General features: G+C 60.0%; 1 protein-coding gene across 1 annotated transcript in view; it reads right to left on the bottom strand.

Annotated features, from left to right (window-relative positions):
- FMN1 (formin 1) overlaps window positions 1–6,831 on the bottom strand; it is a 39,495-nt gene extending 32,664 nt beyond the window's left edge. The window contains exon 1 of the mRNA XM_039913864.1: window positions 6,699–6,831. Coding sequence (XP_039769798.1) covers window positions 6,699–6,831 — 133 coding nt within the window. The remainder of the gene's footprint in view (window positions 1–6,698) is intronic.
- Between the last annotated feature and the right edge of the window lie 8,630 nt (window positions 6,832–15,461).

Raw genomic sequence — 15,461 nt, 5'->3', positions numbered from 1 at the left:
CCGAGTTCGTGGACCGTACCTGGAGTCCGCTATTCCCTGTCCCCCCACCCCTCTACCCCGGGGAAGAGATCTAGACTGTAAGTTCATTAAGGGCAGGGAATGTATCTTTTCATTGTTGTATCGCATTCTCCCAAGCGCTTAATACAGTGCTCTGCACACAGTAAGCACTTAATACATACTATTGATCTGACCTCGATCCCCATGGGGTCTGGCGCGGGATAATGGAGATGGGGCAGTGGAGAGCAGCACGAAGCCTTTTTTGGCTTGAAGTTCTTGGCACTTGGGGCGTGGTGGTAGCTTCAGGCCTGGGAATGGGGGAGTGTGTGTTCCCCACCCGCCCATAACCACCGCTTTTGGGGTGTAGGAGGTCACTGTGGACAAGGAACCAGATTCTCTGAGTACCACCACCACCACCCTCCCCACCCACCGGTTTCCCCAGAACACGATTAGAGCCAGGTGGACGTCCCTGTAGACTGCCCTTCTAGAAACTCATACGTGGATTCCTGGCCCTCTTTCCTGTCTGGTCTCCAGATACCCATCTAGCTTCCCAGGGCCTCTCCATTCACTTCCTCAGGCTTCAGCTCCCCCAAACCGCAAACCCCAAACCTGGAATCGCGTCGTGACGTGACATGACAGGGCATAACAGATGGCAAAAGGCATGGGCCACACTGACCATTCCGCTCGGGAGCAAAGGATCCAGGCCACACTGACCACTCCGCTCTGTGGGGGCCCAGGGAACGGGAGCAAATTGGGACCCTGCTTTGAGAACAATCTGGGCCTTCGGTTGCAAAACCAGCCCCGTGGGGCTGCGTGTCTGGCCCGTGAGTGGAAGGCGGGATGGGAGAAGGAGCCGCTGCTGGAGCGGCCCGCTCTTTCCCAACACAGCTCTTCCGCCGGCACAGGGCACAGGGAAGCCTCACAGCTCCTCCGGGCTCCCCAAATCCTCCACATCCCGCCTACTCTGATCGTTCTCCTCGGCGCTGCCTGCGTTATTCCCTTCCCCCCGCCACACTCTCTCTCTCTCACACACACACACTCGTCCTTACCCCCCTTCAGTCCGCTGCCCCCGCCTGTCCTGGGCAGGCCTCGGCTAATTGTCTGGCAGCCCCTGGACCAGCCTGGTATCTAGACGCTGCCAGGCAGAATGGAGGGGGGCGACCGCGTGCCCATCTCAGGGATCCAACCCCCTCGAGGAGGGAACGATGCTGTTGACGAGGGCACACGGAGGGTCTCGCAAAGCAGAAACAATAGGGTTAGGGGACTGGGGACACGTGACTTCGTCCATTGATGGGGTAAGTGCCAGGTCTTCTGTCGTCTGGTCCCAAGCACCCGGCATAGCGCATTCCACACAGTGAGAGCTAGTACAGCGCCCTGCACAGTATAGCCACCCAGGGTCGATTAGGCACAAGCAAGCGCTTAGTGTTGCTCTCTCCAGAAAACAGGCGTCCGGGACGGCGCTTTACTCCCAGAAGCCGCTCATTAAGAAAGATTGTTTTACTGTTGGTTGGTAGGTTTTCCGTGATTGGTAGGACCTCACCCCTAGTGGCAGACATACTCTCTCTCTCTCTCTCTCTCTCTCTCTCTCGCACACACACACACACACACACACACACAGACTCTCTCGGATCAAGGCCCGACCGAGTCCACAGTCACCGATCCTCCGGGGGCCAGGGGCAGGAGGCGGTTCCCTGGGGCCTCCAAGTGCCAGTCGTTTCCGGTCTCATGAGCGCTGCGCGACCTGGCACTGCCCTGAATCCTGGCCACTCCTCGTTCCCCAAACGTTACCGGTTCTGGAACCCCCAACCTTCCCAGAGGAACCCTAGGGGCAGGGATCTGCGGGTTTTCCTCACCACCCAGTACCCCTCCGACAGCTCAACCCAACATGTCAGCATCGTGCGAGTACACACTCCACTTCAGCCCAACATGTCACCATCATGTGCGTGCCCACTCCAACTCACATGCTCACTGCTTCATGGCCAAAGGCCTGACTCTACTTCTTCAGCAAACTTGAGGAGGGAGGCACCGTGACTGACCTGTCGCAACTCCTCCCTGCCTTAGGAAGGGAATCTATATTTACCTACCCATCTACCCACCTATCCACCTACCTACTTATCTAACCATCTTCTCAGCTGGCTTTATCAGACCAAAGCATATCCCAAAACGCAATGGGCTTAGCTGCTCTCTCAAATGCACATTTAATACGTCAACTTTCCCCCTTTGCATCCCTCACTTTCCCCCAGTGACGAGCCTGAATCGCCCCAGCAGACCTGGACTCTACATCAGTGACCCAACACGGACCATCCAACCCCCCTGACTCTCCCCTCTCCATCCTTGACTCTCCCCCAGTGACCCAGGAAAAGACCACATAACACCTCTGACTCTCCCTTCTCAATCCCTGACTCTCCCTTCCATCCAGCAGAGACACTCGCATGAGACCCTTTGAGAAGCGACAATTCTGCATTGGCCCAGCTCACCCGTTTAAGACACAGTCCTTTCTCAAATCTCCATCTCCTTCTCGGGATGAAAAAGGGATCCGTTCCCAGCCCTGCCCCAGCCTCCTGCTCCGTCCAGAAGCCTTCTCCGAATCTAACGGGATTTGCCACCTGACCGCCCCCGCGCCCCACCCCCCCGGTGGCCCCGGCCCGAATCTGCCCCCGGCTTCGGGCCTCGTGACGATGCGGCAAGGAAGGATGACCACGCTTCTGCCAATCGCTCCTCTGTTCGGTCCGATCCCCCGCCGCCCCACTGCTTCCTGCTGGAGCCAGGCGGCCAAGTCCGAGACTAGGGGCCGGGGGGAGAGAGAGACTTCCTGACTAAGATAATTGCTCTCCCCCACTTCCAAGTCTTATTGAAGGCCCATCAATAAGGCCCATCTCCTTCAAGAAGCCTTTCCTGACTAAGCCCTCCTCCCCACCCCACTCCCTTCTGTGTCGCCCTGACTTGCTCCCTTCATTTATCCTCCCTCCCATCCCCACAGCGTATATATATACATATATATGTGTACATATCTGTAATTTTTTATATTAATGTCTGTTTCCCCTTCTAGACTGCGAGCTCGATGTGGGCAGGGAATGTGTCTCTTGTTATATCGTACTCCCCCAAGCGCTTAGTAGAGTGCTTTGCACACAGTAAGCGCTAAATAAATACGATTGAATGAATGAAGAGGGGAAGAGGGCAGGAAGGCAGGGAGCAAGAAATGGAACCCATCCCTCAGGAGATCGCCCACCTCCCCAAGCACCCCGCTTCTCTCCACTTGCCCTTGACGCTGCGCCCTAGCCTCAGTTAATGTGGGGTGAAATAGCCTCAACGTACCCCCAACATCTGCGGCCTCCAGGGACCCCGCGCAGTAAGCGGTCGCAGAAGTTCGCTGGGAAGGGCAGCGACTTTTCAGCCCTGGACGAGGTCACATGGGGGAGGGAGCTGGCATCTTTCCAAAAAGAGCATTCACGGTCTGATTCTGCTTTCACGGCCGAAATGGCCACCGCAGTGGTGTCGGGGCCGCGGACCGTCCAGAGCCCTGGTCTGAGCCTGTTGCCCGGTCTGAGGTCCCGCGGCTTTTCCCCCCCGATTTCCCAAGACGGTCTCCCAAGAGAAATTGCTTTCTCGGCTAGTCAGAAAGAATAATAATAATAACGGTATTTGTTAAGCCCTTACTATATGCCAAGCACTGTTTTAAGCGCTGGGGTAGATACAGAGTAATCAGGTTGTCCCGCGTGGGGCTCACAGTCTTAATCCTCATTTTACAGATGAGGAAACTGAGGCACAGAGAAGTGAAGCGATTTGCACAAAGTCACCGGCAGACAAGTGGCGGAGCCGGGATTAGAATCCACGTCCTCTAACTCCCAAGCCCGTCCTCCTGCCATTAGGCCACGCTGCTTCCAAGACCCCAAGACCCGAAGAACAAACCTTTCTTCGGCGTCTTCCAGCCCCTTCCCCGCAGCCGGCCATCCTACCCCTCTCAGCCCCGCGGGGCGTCCGCGGCTTCTGCTCCTAGACGGGCTCCCCGGGGGGGCGAGGGAGCGGGGGGAGACCCAAGCAGCAGCACCGACAGCTTGGGCCCGGACCACAGGTTCCTCCCTGGGCCCTCCGGCCCCACCGGCCGCAGCCCAGCCCAGCCCCCGAACCCCACTCTTCGGTCCCATTTCCAGCGGGCGGAGCCAGAAAAGTACGTTTGTTCTACTGCAAGTAATAGTAATAATAATAACAATGTTGGTATTTGTTAAGCGCTGACTATGTGCCGAGCACTGTTCTAAGCGCTGGGGAAGATACAGGATAATCAGGCTGTCCCACATGAGGCTCACAATCTTAATCCCCATTTTACAGATGAGGGAACTGAGGCACCGAGAAGTCAAGTGACTTGCCCAAAGTCACACAGCTGGCAGGTGGCGAAGCTGGGATTAGAACCCGTGACCTCTGAATCGCAAGCCCGTGCCCTTTCCACAGAGCCGCACTGCTTCCCCCACCCTGTTCCGGGTCAGACCCCTCCCTTCCCCCCACTCCGTCCCGGGATAGTGAAGAAGTCTGCGCTCCCCTTCCCCAAGACCACGGGGAGGAAGACCGCCAGGAAATCGAGATCAAGGAATCGTGGGGGAAGCTGTGGGCAGGACCGTTGGTCGCGGGGGGTTGGGGGGTGGGAGGAACCAGGCTTAGATGCGAACTCCGGCCCAGCAGCCCCAAGCGCCTCCAAGCCTAGGGGTGACCGGATGACTGAAAAACCTAGGGAAAGGATTCTCTCGGATCCCTGCATTCCAGGCCACAGTGGCACGGGGACGAGGACGCTCCACAGCTGGAGCGAGAAGGTCACACCTGGTTGGGGGTGGGCAAGCTGGGCATAAGGGGTTCAGATGGGATGGGAGTCCGGCTGGAGTAGGGGGTTCCACAGCTGGCATCTGTGTGGGTGTGTGTGTGTGCGTGTGTTGTGGAGGGGCCCAACTGGAAGCAGAAGGTCACAGCTGACGTGTGCCAGTGTCCGTGTGTGTAGAGAACCAAAGCTGGGGATGCGAGGGGTGCAACTGGAGTCCGTGTATGAGGAGGGATACAGCTGGCATATGTGTGTGTGTATGTATGTGTGTGTGTGAGAGAGAGAGAAGGTTATAGAAGACGTGTGTGTGGCGGGGGGGAGGGGGAAGAGCCGAAACTGGGAATGGGATATGATGGTATGTCCAGCTGGGATGGGGGGCTGACAGGTTACGTGATGCGGTCACAGCTGGGGCGGGGTTGGGGTGACGCTGTTGCAACTAAGGATTAGGGGTGGGCTAAGGATAAGGGGTGGGTCACAGATGAGGTGGCTGGGCGCGGGGTGGGTACCGACGGTTTCTGGGGCTGCCCAGGACACTGAAACATATGCAGTATGGAGAGACCTCTGGCGTTGATTCCTCCCCCCTCCCACCCCTTCCCTACCTGCACACCCTCCGTGTGTCTTCCCCGCCCCCCAGTACGAGACACCGCAAGGCGCCAGAGGGGAAGAGCCTCCCGCCCGGAAACGCGGGGTTCCGGCCAACCCGAGAACCAGGTCTCTGCTCGTGGGGCGGAACGTGGGGCTGTTTCCGGCTGATCTGGGTGGGAAAAACGCGCGAACGGACAGGCCTGGGGGAATTCTCCCCCACTACATTAACCGGGCCCTCCCAGCGGTCTCCCTCCCTTTCCCCTGAAAGCCCGGGCTCTTCACCCCTGCCCCTCCTGCAGACGCTCCCACCAGAGACCGAACGCCCCCGAGCTGTGGGTAGGGGCTTGGGGATCCCGAGGGGAGAGTCTCTAGGACCACCTCCCACCCATCCCAGCCCGTGATTTAACCCTCAGAAAGAGGGAGGGAAAATGGTAATCCAAAGAGCTAGATCAATTTCGGTTCTCTGGTGGAGACTTTTCCCTTCTCGTGGACTTACTGTGTGACCCCGGGGACGACATCATCCCTTTCTGGGCTTCAGCTTCTCCGCCTGTTCTTAGGGGAATCCTCCCATGGGGGTTGTGGGGAGAAGGGAGTGCCAAGGGGCCGGGGGCGGGGGATTTCCAGAGAACTCCATCGGGCAGGCTTGGGAAGCCCAGAGAAGGTTAGTGTCGTTCCCGGGAAGGCACAGCAATTCCAGGAGGGAGCAGGGAACAAGACACCCTCTCCGTTTCTTTCGCGGCCGCAGCGGGAGGAAACCAGTCCCTCCCGACCGTGGGGTGGGCGGGGGTGGGTGGGTGGGTAATAGTTTAGAGGGAGAGGGTGGAAGAGGCAGTACTGAGGCTCTAGCCTGGCCCGATCCGCTCCAGAAACCCAAAGGAAACCGCCCAGCTCCCTGCTGAGCTGAGGTTGTTTCCACAGAGAGGGAACCGAGGGAACCACCCAACGCCTCCTGCAGCCATCCTCCTCAAATGCTGGGATTCCCCCCACCTCTGAGTCTCTGCCTCTCTGTCTCTCTTTCTCTCTCCTAGCTCCCTCTCTGTCTCTCTCTGGTTTTGTGTCTCTAGCTCCAGGTCTCTGTCTCTGGGACGGCGTCCATGGAGCGAGGAAGAGGAGTCCCCGGACAGTTTTCCCCTTTCATCTTCCTGTCCATGGGCTGTCTCTGAGCGTGGTCCCCGCCAAGTTATTTACCAGATTTGCTCGCTGACCGGTGAGAAGGCAGGGAGGGGGAGAGGGAGAGCAGGAATCCCCTAGGACCCTTGCGGGTCTCCTTTAGGGCCGAACAGGCGGCCACCAAGCGAGCAGGGGTCCTTACCTTCCTCGGGGTGCGCTGACAGTCGGGGTCTTCCCGGCCTCCCCGTGGGGACGGAGGGGTCCAGCCTGGTCCCGACCACTCGCGGGGAACAGCGGCCCCGGGCGCCGAAGGGCGGAGAGCCGGCGGCGAACATGTCCGCAGTTTGTGGGTTGGGAGGAGGGGAGAGGGGGGTCCGGAGCCCCCCACAAAGGGAAAGAGGCCGCTCCAGCTGAGGCTGCACAGGGGGAGGGCGCGGCTGGGCGGGGGGAGCCGCGTGTGAACAGCCGTGAGTCACGTGAGGAAGGGGCAGGGAGGGGGCGAACAGGTTCCCCCACTTCGCGCCCCGCGGCCACACTGCGTTTGAGTGCGGGGGCGAGGGGAAGGATGGGGGGAGGAGAACGGGCCCAACCTGGCTAGAGTGGGGAGAACGGGTCGGGGTCAGGGTGAACGGGGCCGGGCCGGGGCCGGGGCTGGGGTTGGGTCTGGGGAGAAGGGGTTAGGATGCAGAGTTTGCGGGGAAAAGATTTGGGATCTCTGAAGCGGGTGGCTTGGATCTGTCCCCGGAGCGGATGGGCCATCCAATAGCTCAGATTCTTCCATCTGGTACCCCCCTCCCACCCCCAACACATTCGCACCACTTCAGTCTCCAGGTGCTTCCCAAAAGCTCTCGGAGGCGGCCAGGTGGGAAAACCGAGGCCTGATATTACCCAGTTCCTCCATGGACACTGCCAACCTCGCGGGGAAAGGAGAGAGACATAAGGGGAGGACGGGCTGGGAGCAGAAGGATCGTGGGAAAAGGGAAGAAGCAGTATGTCCAGTGGATAGAGCAGGGAGTTGGAAGGACCTGGGTTGTAATCCCGGCTCGACCATTGATCTGATGTGTGACCTTGGGCAAGTCACTTCACTTCTCTGAGCCTCAGTGACCTCATCTGTAAAATGGGGATTAAGACTGTGAGCCCCATGTGGGACAGGGATTGTGGCCAATCTGATTAGGTCTACCCCAGCGCTTAGAACAATGCTTGACGCATAGTAAGAGCTCAACATTATCCTCAGCATTTTAACCAGCCACTGCAGTATAAGGGGGCTGGCGCTGGGGTGAAGGGTAGAGGGAGGAGAAGACACGGTCTCGCCCTCGGGGGGCTGCCAGACGGAGGGGGAGACAAGACAGATAGGGATCCCCAAGGGGAAAAGGATTCAGCTTCACTAGCCAAGATGCATTCTGAACCTCAGAAGGGAGGATACGTTGACATAAAATTCCCCCTCGAGCCCAATAACAGAAAAGTCTAAAGTCAGAACTGTGGGCAGGGGCTGGGAACCCATCTGGGAGGGCTTCCTAGAGAAAAGGGTTTTCATTAGCGTGAAGAGGAATTCCTCCGTCCACAAAATCGTTTCTGGCTTGACACCAACCTCGATAGACCGGAGGCCTTGGGGGACGGGAGGAGGGAGAGCGGATTGGGTGGGGTGAGGGGAAGGGAAGGTGCCATTCTACCTGGAAAGATGAGTTATTTCTCACAAGTTTTCCTCATGGATTTCCCCGGAGCTCTAATTCCCAGGGGTAAATCCCCCCCCCCCCCAAAAAAAAACAAACAACTTTCACTTTCAAAAACACCCAAGGAAAATCTCCAAGTTCTCCATCTCCTAATTAACTACCCCAGAAAAGTGTTCCCCGTTACTTCTCCCTGGGGCCCTCTCCCTATTCGAAACTCTCCCCGTCTCCGATCATCCACTGCGCCTAACTCTCCTCTCTTCATCTCCGACTCTCCCCTAGTGACCCAGCCTGGACCATCCAACACCCCTGACTCTCTCGTCTCCGCTCCTGACTCTAGCCCAGTGACCCAGCACGGACCAACCACGACCCTTGACTCCTGCCTCCATTCCTGACTCTTCCCCAGTAACCATGCAGGAACCATCCATCACCCCTGACTCTCCCCTCTCCTCTGACACTCCCCCAGTGACCCAGTACGGACCATCCAACCTTCCTGACTCTCCCTTCTCTACTCCTGTCTCTCCCTCCTGTCTTTCCCTCCGGTGATCCAGCCTAGAAGCTCGCTCTTGTACTGTCCAAACTCTTCTGGACCCTGCCCGTGTTTCCTGCCTTTTGTCCTGAGCTAGCCTCCCTCTAGGTCCAGTGGGTGTCCCTGGCTCCCGTGCTCGGGATAATTTAGTAGTGTAGACCTGACTCCTTCTTTCTTGTCCACCCCTGCCCAAAGCCGCCTGTGGTGCCCCCTCCGCGCGCAGCGCCCTGCCCTAGACCCGGTCCCGGAGAGGGTCGGGGGTCGGAAGAGCAGAGGGCGGCCGGGGCGGGTGTGAGGCTGGGCGGCTGCCAGGCGGGTGCCTGCGGGGAGCCGGAGGGAAGGAGGGAGGGCTGAGAGCTCCGCCCCGGCGCGAGCCCAATAAACGCATCCCGCGACCGCAGCCCGGACCAACCTCACGGCCCCCGGGGCCCGCACAGGGCCGCCGCCCCCGGGCGGAAGCAGCGGCGAGACCGGGCAGGACAGGGCAGAGCCGAGCAAGCTGTTCTAGGGAAGTCCGGGGTCGCCTGCTTCTCCCCCAGCACACACACACACACACACACACACACACACACACACTCCTGGTGAGCAGGGATTGTGTCTGTTTATTGTTATATTATACTCTCCCAAGCATTTAGTACAGTGCTCTGTAATAATAATAATGAAGGTGGTACTTGTTAAGCGCTTACTATGTGCCAGCACTGTTCTAAGCACTGGGGTAGATACGAGGTCATCAGGTTCGAATCCCAGCTCTGCCACTTGTCGGCTGTGTGACTCTGGGCAAGTCACTTAACTTCTCTGTGCCTCAGTTCCCTCATCTGTAAAATGGGGATTAAGACTGTGAGCCCCACGTGGGACAACCTGATTCCCCTATGTCTACCCCAGCGCTTAGAACAGTGCTCGGCACATAGTAAGCGCTTAACAAATACCAACATTATTATTATTATTAGGTTGTCCCAGTCTGCATCCCCATTTTAGAGATGAGGTAACTGAGGCACAGAGAAGCGAAGTGACTTGCCCAAAGTCAGAGAGCTGACAAGTGGTGGAGCAGGGATTAGAACCCAAGACCTCTGACTCCCAAGCCCGTGGTCTTTCCACTAAGCCAGGCTGCTTCTCTGTACACAGTAAGCGCTCAATAAATACGATAGAATGAATGCATGAAAACACACACCCACACATACCCACCCACCCACACCCACACCCCCACACACACCCTCCTCGTTTGTCCCCCTTTCCTCCGCCTGGTCCATGCGTCGGTCAGCAGCACTCGGACGTTGGTTTAGACGCCCGGGCTGGGAGCGGGGCTGGGGAGGGGGGATGCGAGCGTGAGCCCTGGGCACCGGGCCCTGGGGGTAGACGCCGCGAGCAAGGACCCTCCGGACGGCCCGGGGCCACGGACAAGCTGGAGGGCTGAGGAGGTGGTGTGGGAGCCACGCACGCAGCCTCCACCGGTGGAGGCTGCGGGGGAAGAAGGCGGAGGTGAAGGCGGCTGCCCGGGGCGATCCCGCCCCCCCGCCTCCAGAATGCCTGGAAATCGTCCCAGTTCGCCAACGTCATCACCGGCTCCAGCTCCTCCCTGGGATGTCACTGCCTCCAGCCCCCCTCCCTTCCTCTCAGGTCCCCAGGGACCTGGCTAGGCCGGTTGGACCAGGGGGGCAGAATGATCCTCGAGAGTGTCTGCTCTTCCTCCTGTTCTTCCTCTTCCTGTTCCTCCTCCTTCTCCGCTTCCATCTCCTTAGCCTACCCTTCATCCTCCCCCTCCTCATCCTCCATCCCGCCTCCCTCTCCCCACATCTCCTTCTCCTCCTCCTCCTTCGTCCTACACCCAAAACCGCCCCCCCCCCCGCCACTCCTCCATCAATCGATGGCATTTATTAAGCGCTTACTGTGTGCGCTTGGAAGAGTCCAAGTACAATATAATCGGTACACACGTTGTCTGTCCACGATAAACGTACAGTCTAGTGGGGAAGGCAGACATTAAAATAAATTCTCGATAGGGAAAATGCAGAGTGTAAAGATCTGGACCTTCTGCTTTCTTTCCCCACCACGCAACAACTCTCCCTACTCCTGCCTTCCAACCAAGCCTTTCGGAAGAGCCCAAATCCTGGCCGTCAGCCTGAGGACCTGGAAGCTTTTCTGGGGAGGAATTCCCAAATCAGATCCCACAAACTGCCCAGCTCCCACAGTGGGCCAAGTGATGGATGGATCGATTGATTGATTGCCAAGTATGTCTGGGCCAGGAACTCCCCCGGGACCATGGGGTCCTGAAAACCGGCAGGTGAGACATGAGAACCAACCAGAGGGCCAAGCTCCAGGGACAGAGGCCCAATATTTTCATGCCTCGGGGTGGATATGGTCAATCAATCAATCGTATTTACTGAGCGCTAACTCTGTGCAGAGTACTGGACTAAGCGCTTGGGAGAGTACAATACCACAGATCTGGTAGACACGCTACCTGCCCCCAAGGAGTTTACAGTCTAGGGCTGGTCCCAGCTGGGCGAGGCCTCGCTGTGTGTTCTGGGCAATTACTTAGCTTCTCCGGTCCAGGAGAGTCACAACCCCGTCAGTCTTTTCTCCACAGACAGCAGTCACCCCATCTCCTGCCCTGTCCGTCCTAAGATACAGTAACGAGAGACTCTGAAGCAAGAGGGATCCAGGAGCAGGAGCTGGGAAACTGGTTAATTCTCAGTTTCCTTCCCCGATCCCGCCCATCTCACCTACGCACCCCCTGAGGGAATTCTCATTCAAGTATCTCTGAGTGTGTGTGTCTGCATGCTCCTATGTGTCTGAATGTGTGTGAGTAACGTATTGCACGTGTCTGCATGTTGGTGTGCGTCTGTGTGCATGTCACTGTGTGTATGTCACTGTATGTGTGTCACTGTTCGCGAGGGTATGTGAAGCCGTGTTTGCATGTGTCTCCTGATGTCTATATGTGAATGTGTGGGAGGATGTATGTGATTTTCTTCGTGTCTGCATATCTGTGACTGTGCAATCGTGTGTCACTCTGTGTGTGCGCGGTATCACTGTGGGTTTGTCTACGCAATCGTGTGTCACTGTGTCTGTGTCACCTTGGGTGTATCTGTGAATGAATTCCCTGGGTGTGTGTGAAAGTGCATGTGATTTTTTTGTGTCTGCGTAACACTGTGTTTACGTGTGAGTGTCTTGTATAACAACGATGGCATTTATTAAGCGCTTACTACGTGCCAAGCAATGTGCTAAGCGCTGGGGTAGATACAAGGTAATCAAGTCGTCCCACGTGGGGCTCACAGGCTTCATCTCCATTTGGCAGATGAGGTAACCGAGGCACAGAGAAGTTAAGTGACTTGCCCAAAGCCACACAGCTGACAAGTGGCGGAGCTGGAATTAGAACCCACGACTTCTGAATCCCAAGCCCGGGCTCCTTCCACCGAGCCACGATGTAAGTGTCACTGGGAGTATAGCCGTTTGCCAATGTGGGGGAGGGGGACCCAGCCCCCTAGAAAGCCGGGAGGGCGATGGGGTCCGGCCCCCAGCTGGCCGGCGGACATCGGCATCTGAGCCCCCCGCCCCCGGCCCCCGTCCCCCACCTCCCACCCCGCGGACTTTCCGACGGCCTCTCCCCGGGTCACGCGGACATCAGCGGAGCACACCGTCGCGGCCCAACCCCCGAGGGGGAGAGCAGCTGGGCGGAGGTAGGGGCGACGAAGCCAACTCCCCCTGCTCTTTCTTTCTCCCGCTCCCTCCTCTTCCTCCCCAGCCCCGCCCTGCCCTGGCCTGGAAATCCCAGAGGAGGGTCCAGAGCCGGGACCGACCTGGGGGCTGCTGCGGCCGCGTCCTTCTCCTCCGGGCCTCAGGCTTCTGTTCCTGGACAGCCGGGGGCTTCTGGGGCTCCGGGGGGTCCCGCTCCGACCCCGACCCCCCGATCTCCGCCGGCCAGGATGGCGGTCCGGTGGCGGGGGCGGGGACGGCTGCGCGGGGGTCGCGCTGCGCTGGGCGCGGCCGGGGCCGGAGGGTCCTGGGCTGCGGCCGGGGGCGGGGGGCGGCCCCCGGGGGCGGTCCGGCCGGCTCCGGCTCCGGCTCCTTGCGCCGCGGCCTGGAGGACCGGGCCCCGCCGTCCCCCCGACCCCGGCTCTCCACGCTTCGCAACGTCCGGGGGGGCCAGTCCGAGGCCGGGGTACGGCCTTGGCCCACGGGGCTCGCCCTGCGGCCCGGCGGGCCCTCCGGGCCCTCCCCGCTCGGGCAGTCGCTGCCCCCGACGGCCCCGCTGCCCCCTCGCCCCTGGAGGGGCCGGGCCCGGGGTCGCGGCGGGACGCGGGCGGGGGCCGGGCGGGCTCCTGGGGGCCCCGAGGCCGCCTCCAGGGTGTCCAGCCCCGGCTTCTTCCGTTCCGGCAGTGAAGGCCTCCAGCCCCGCCGTCCCCTGGAGGTTGGGGACGCGGCGGGGGGCTCCTGGGCCGCCCCTCCCCGACGGGGACCCCGGTCGCCATCCAAACCCTTGTCGGGCCCCGCCACAGCCTGTCCCCGCCGCCCCGGGCCGGGCCCGGGGGTCGCTCCCAGGAGCAGGCCGGCCAGCAGGCTCCGGGCCCCCGCCGAGAGCCGGGAGAGCGCGGCCGGGGAAGGTTCGGGGCCGGCGGGCCGGAGCGGAGGGTCCGCGGGGGCCGGGAGAGGGCGGTCCCCGGGCCTCGGCGGGTAGAAGCTGACGCGGCAAAGCTCCGTGACCGGCCGCTGCAGGCGCAGAGCCGCGTGGCGGGGTTCCATGGCGGGTCCTCACTCTCTGTCGGGCCTCGAACCCAGGACCTGGCGGGAGGGAGAGAAAGAGACAGAGAGAGAGAGAGCTGCTTGTCCAAGGCTAAGGCAGGGCAGCCCTGTCAGCCTGCCGACTGTCATCCCCCTCTGAGGCAGGAAGCTGGACCACATGACCCCTGGAGGGCCGTCCAGCCCTGGAAGTCCGAGGTTTACTCAGTCGTCCCTCATCGGTCTCGTCCTGGTCTTTTCCCACCTCCTTCCAGAGCCCCGCAGGGAGAGAGGTCCAGCAACGTATTCTCCCTGGACTGTCACCAAGGGGTCGGGCTTGGAGCCACTTTGGAGGGATGTAATTTTCCCATGGGGACGTTTACAGTATCCACCCAGGCCCAGCCCAGCAAGGACCGTGCAGCACCCCTGACTGTCCATCCCTGACTGTCCCCCAGTGACCCAAAACGGACCATCCGACACCCCTGACTCTCCCTTCTCCATCCCTGACTCCCCCAGTGACCCAGTACGGACCATGTATGGGTCAAAACAAACCCCTCTGGACTGCAGTGACCCCTCGTAGCTCCGTGTCCAGAGTTGGCAGTTGGTTCCTAGAGATCCGTTCAGCTTCCCCGGCCCTTTTCAGACAGGAAGTGTATGGCCCTGTCCCTCAACGGCTCCTACGACCTGCAGACTAAGGGCCATCATCGAAGTCTCTCTGACCCCACCTCCTCTGCACACCCCCTGACCTCCCAGGGGAGCGCTCTGAGCACTTGGCCCCCCAAGTTGGCATGAAGATAGATGAATGTTTCCCCTATCCCATTGTCCCTGAGGATCCCATGGGTCCCCCCCCTTCCCCACATCAGGCTCAGGAGCAAGCAACATTGCTCTGGAAGGGAGGTATCAGGCTGAACCTGAGGGCGAGTCCCAAGGAGGAGACGCTGGGCCAGGTCTGGCCCTAAAATTCCAGCCCGGAGGACCTCTCCAAGGAAGACTCTGGACAGAACCCCTCCTCCAGGAGCGCCTGGTCGAGGGGGAATCCTAGGATCGGATAGCACCAGATTCAGTGTCTCTCCCCCGTACTGGAGGCCTGAAATGTATCGTTTCCGCCGACGAACTCCCTTGGGCCAGTGAAGACAAGGAAAAGCAGGGGGGGAGCCGGGAGGCAGAAACCGGAGTCTCTGCCCTCTGCCTTCGGTGGCCAGCGAGGCCGGAGGCTCCGCAGGGCAGAGTGTGGGTAATAGAGAGCGCCTGGCACGGGGCCTGGCACGGGGCCGGTTTCCGGCCTTCCGGTCTAGGAGGAATCGAGAGGCCCCTTGCCCGCCGTTCCCAGCTCCGGGCCTCTTCGGCCTGGGGAACCGACCCCTCCCTCCTTCTCCCGCCCCGCCCCTCAACCTCCCTTCCTCCTGTTCCTTTAGAAACCTTGAAAAGAGGCCCGGAGTTAGGAAAAACCCTGCCATGGGCCTGGTGAAATTAGACAGTGGGACTGAACCTCTTTTCCTTTTCCAGTGGCCCTAATGGAGGAAATCCGCTCTATCTGCGAGGAGTGGCGGGAGCGGCGGGGTCACGGCGGGAGGGAGGCCAAGGTCTGACTGGCCTCCCGCCTCTGGGCTCAAAGAGTTTAGAAAACGAGGATGCCCTTTGGGCAAAGGCCGGTCTCGCTCTCTGAACCCAGCTCCCAAATCCAAGAGCACAGCACCCGGAGTCTAGTACCCAGCACTCAGCGTCCAGAGACCAGCACCTAAAACCCAGTGCTCAGCGCCCAGCGCGCAAAGCCCAGCACCCAGTGCTCAGAGCCCCGATCCCATAGGCCAGAGCCCAGGGCCCAGAGCCCAGCGCCCAGAGCGTCGAGGCCAGGAATGCTAGCTCCCGTTTCCAGGGGCGGAGAAGCCCCTTTTCCTCATGCTCGAGGCCGGAGCTGTCGGAGGGACAGGGGCCGTTAGTTGGGCGGAGGCGACTCCCTGGACGGCAGAGAGGTGGAGAAATGGCTTGTGTACTGCAATGGACAGACACATACCGCTCCCTGCAGGCCGACAACCACGCTCTCACACCTCCCCGCCCCCGC

This window comes from Ornithorhynchus anatinus, chromosome 13, assembly GCF_004115215.2.
Source record: "Ornithorhynchus anatinus isolate Pmale09 chromosome 13, mOrnAna1.pri.v4, whole genome shotgun sequence".
Taxonomy (NCBI): domain Eukaryota; kingdom Metazoa; phylum Chordata; class Mammalia; order Monotremata; family Ornithorhynchidae; genus Ornithorhynchus; species Ornithorhynchus anatinus.
This window is presented reverse-complemented; position numbering and strand designations above follow the sequence as displayed.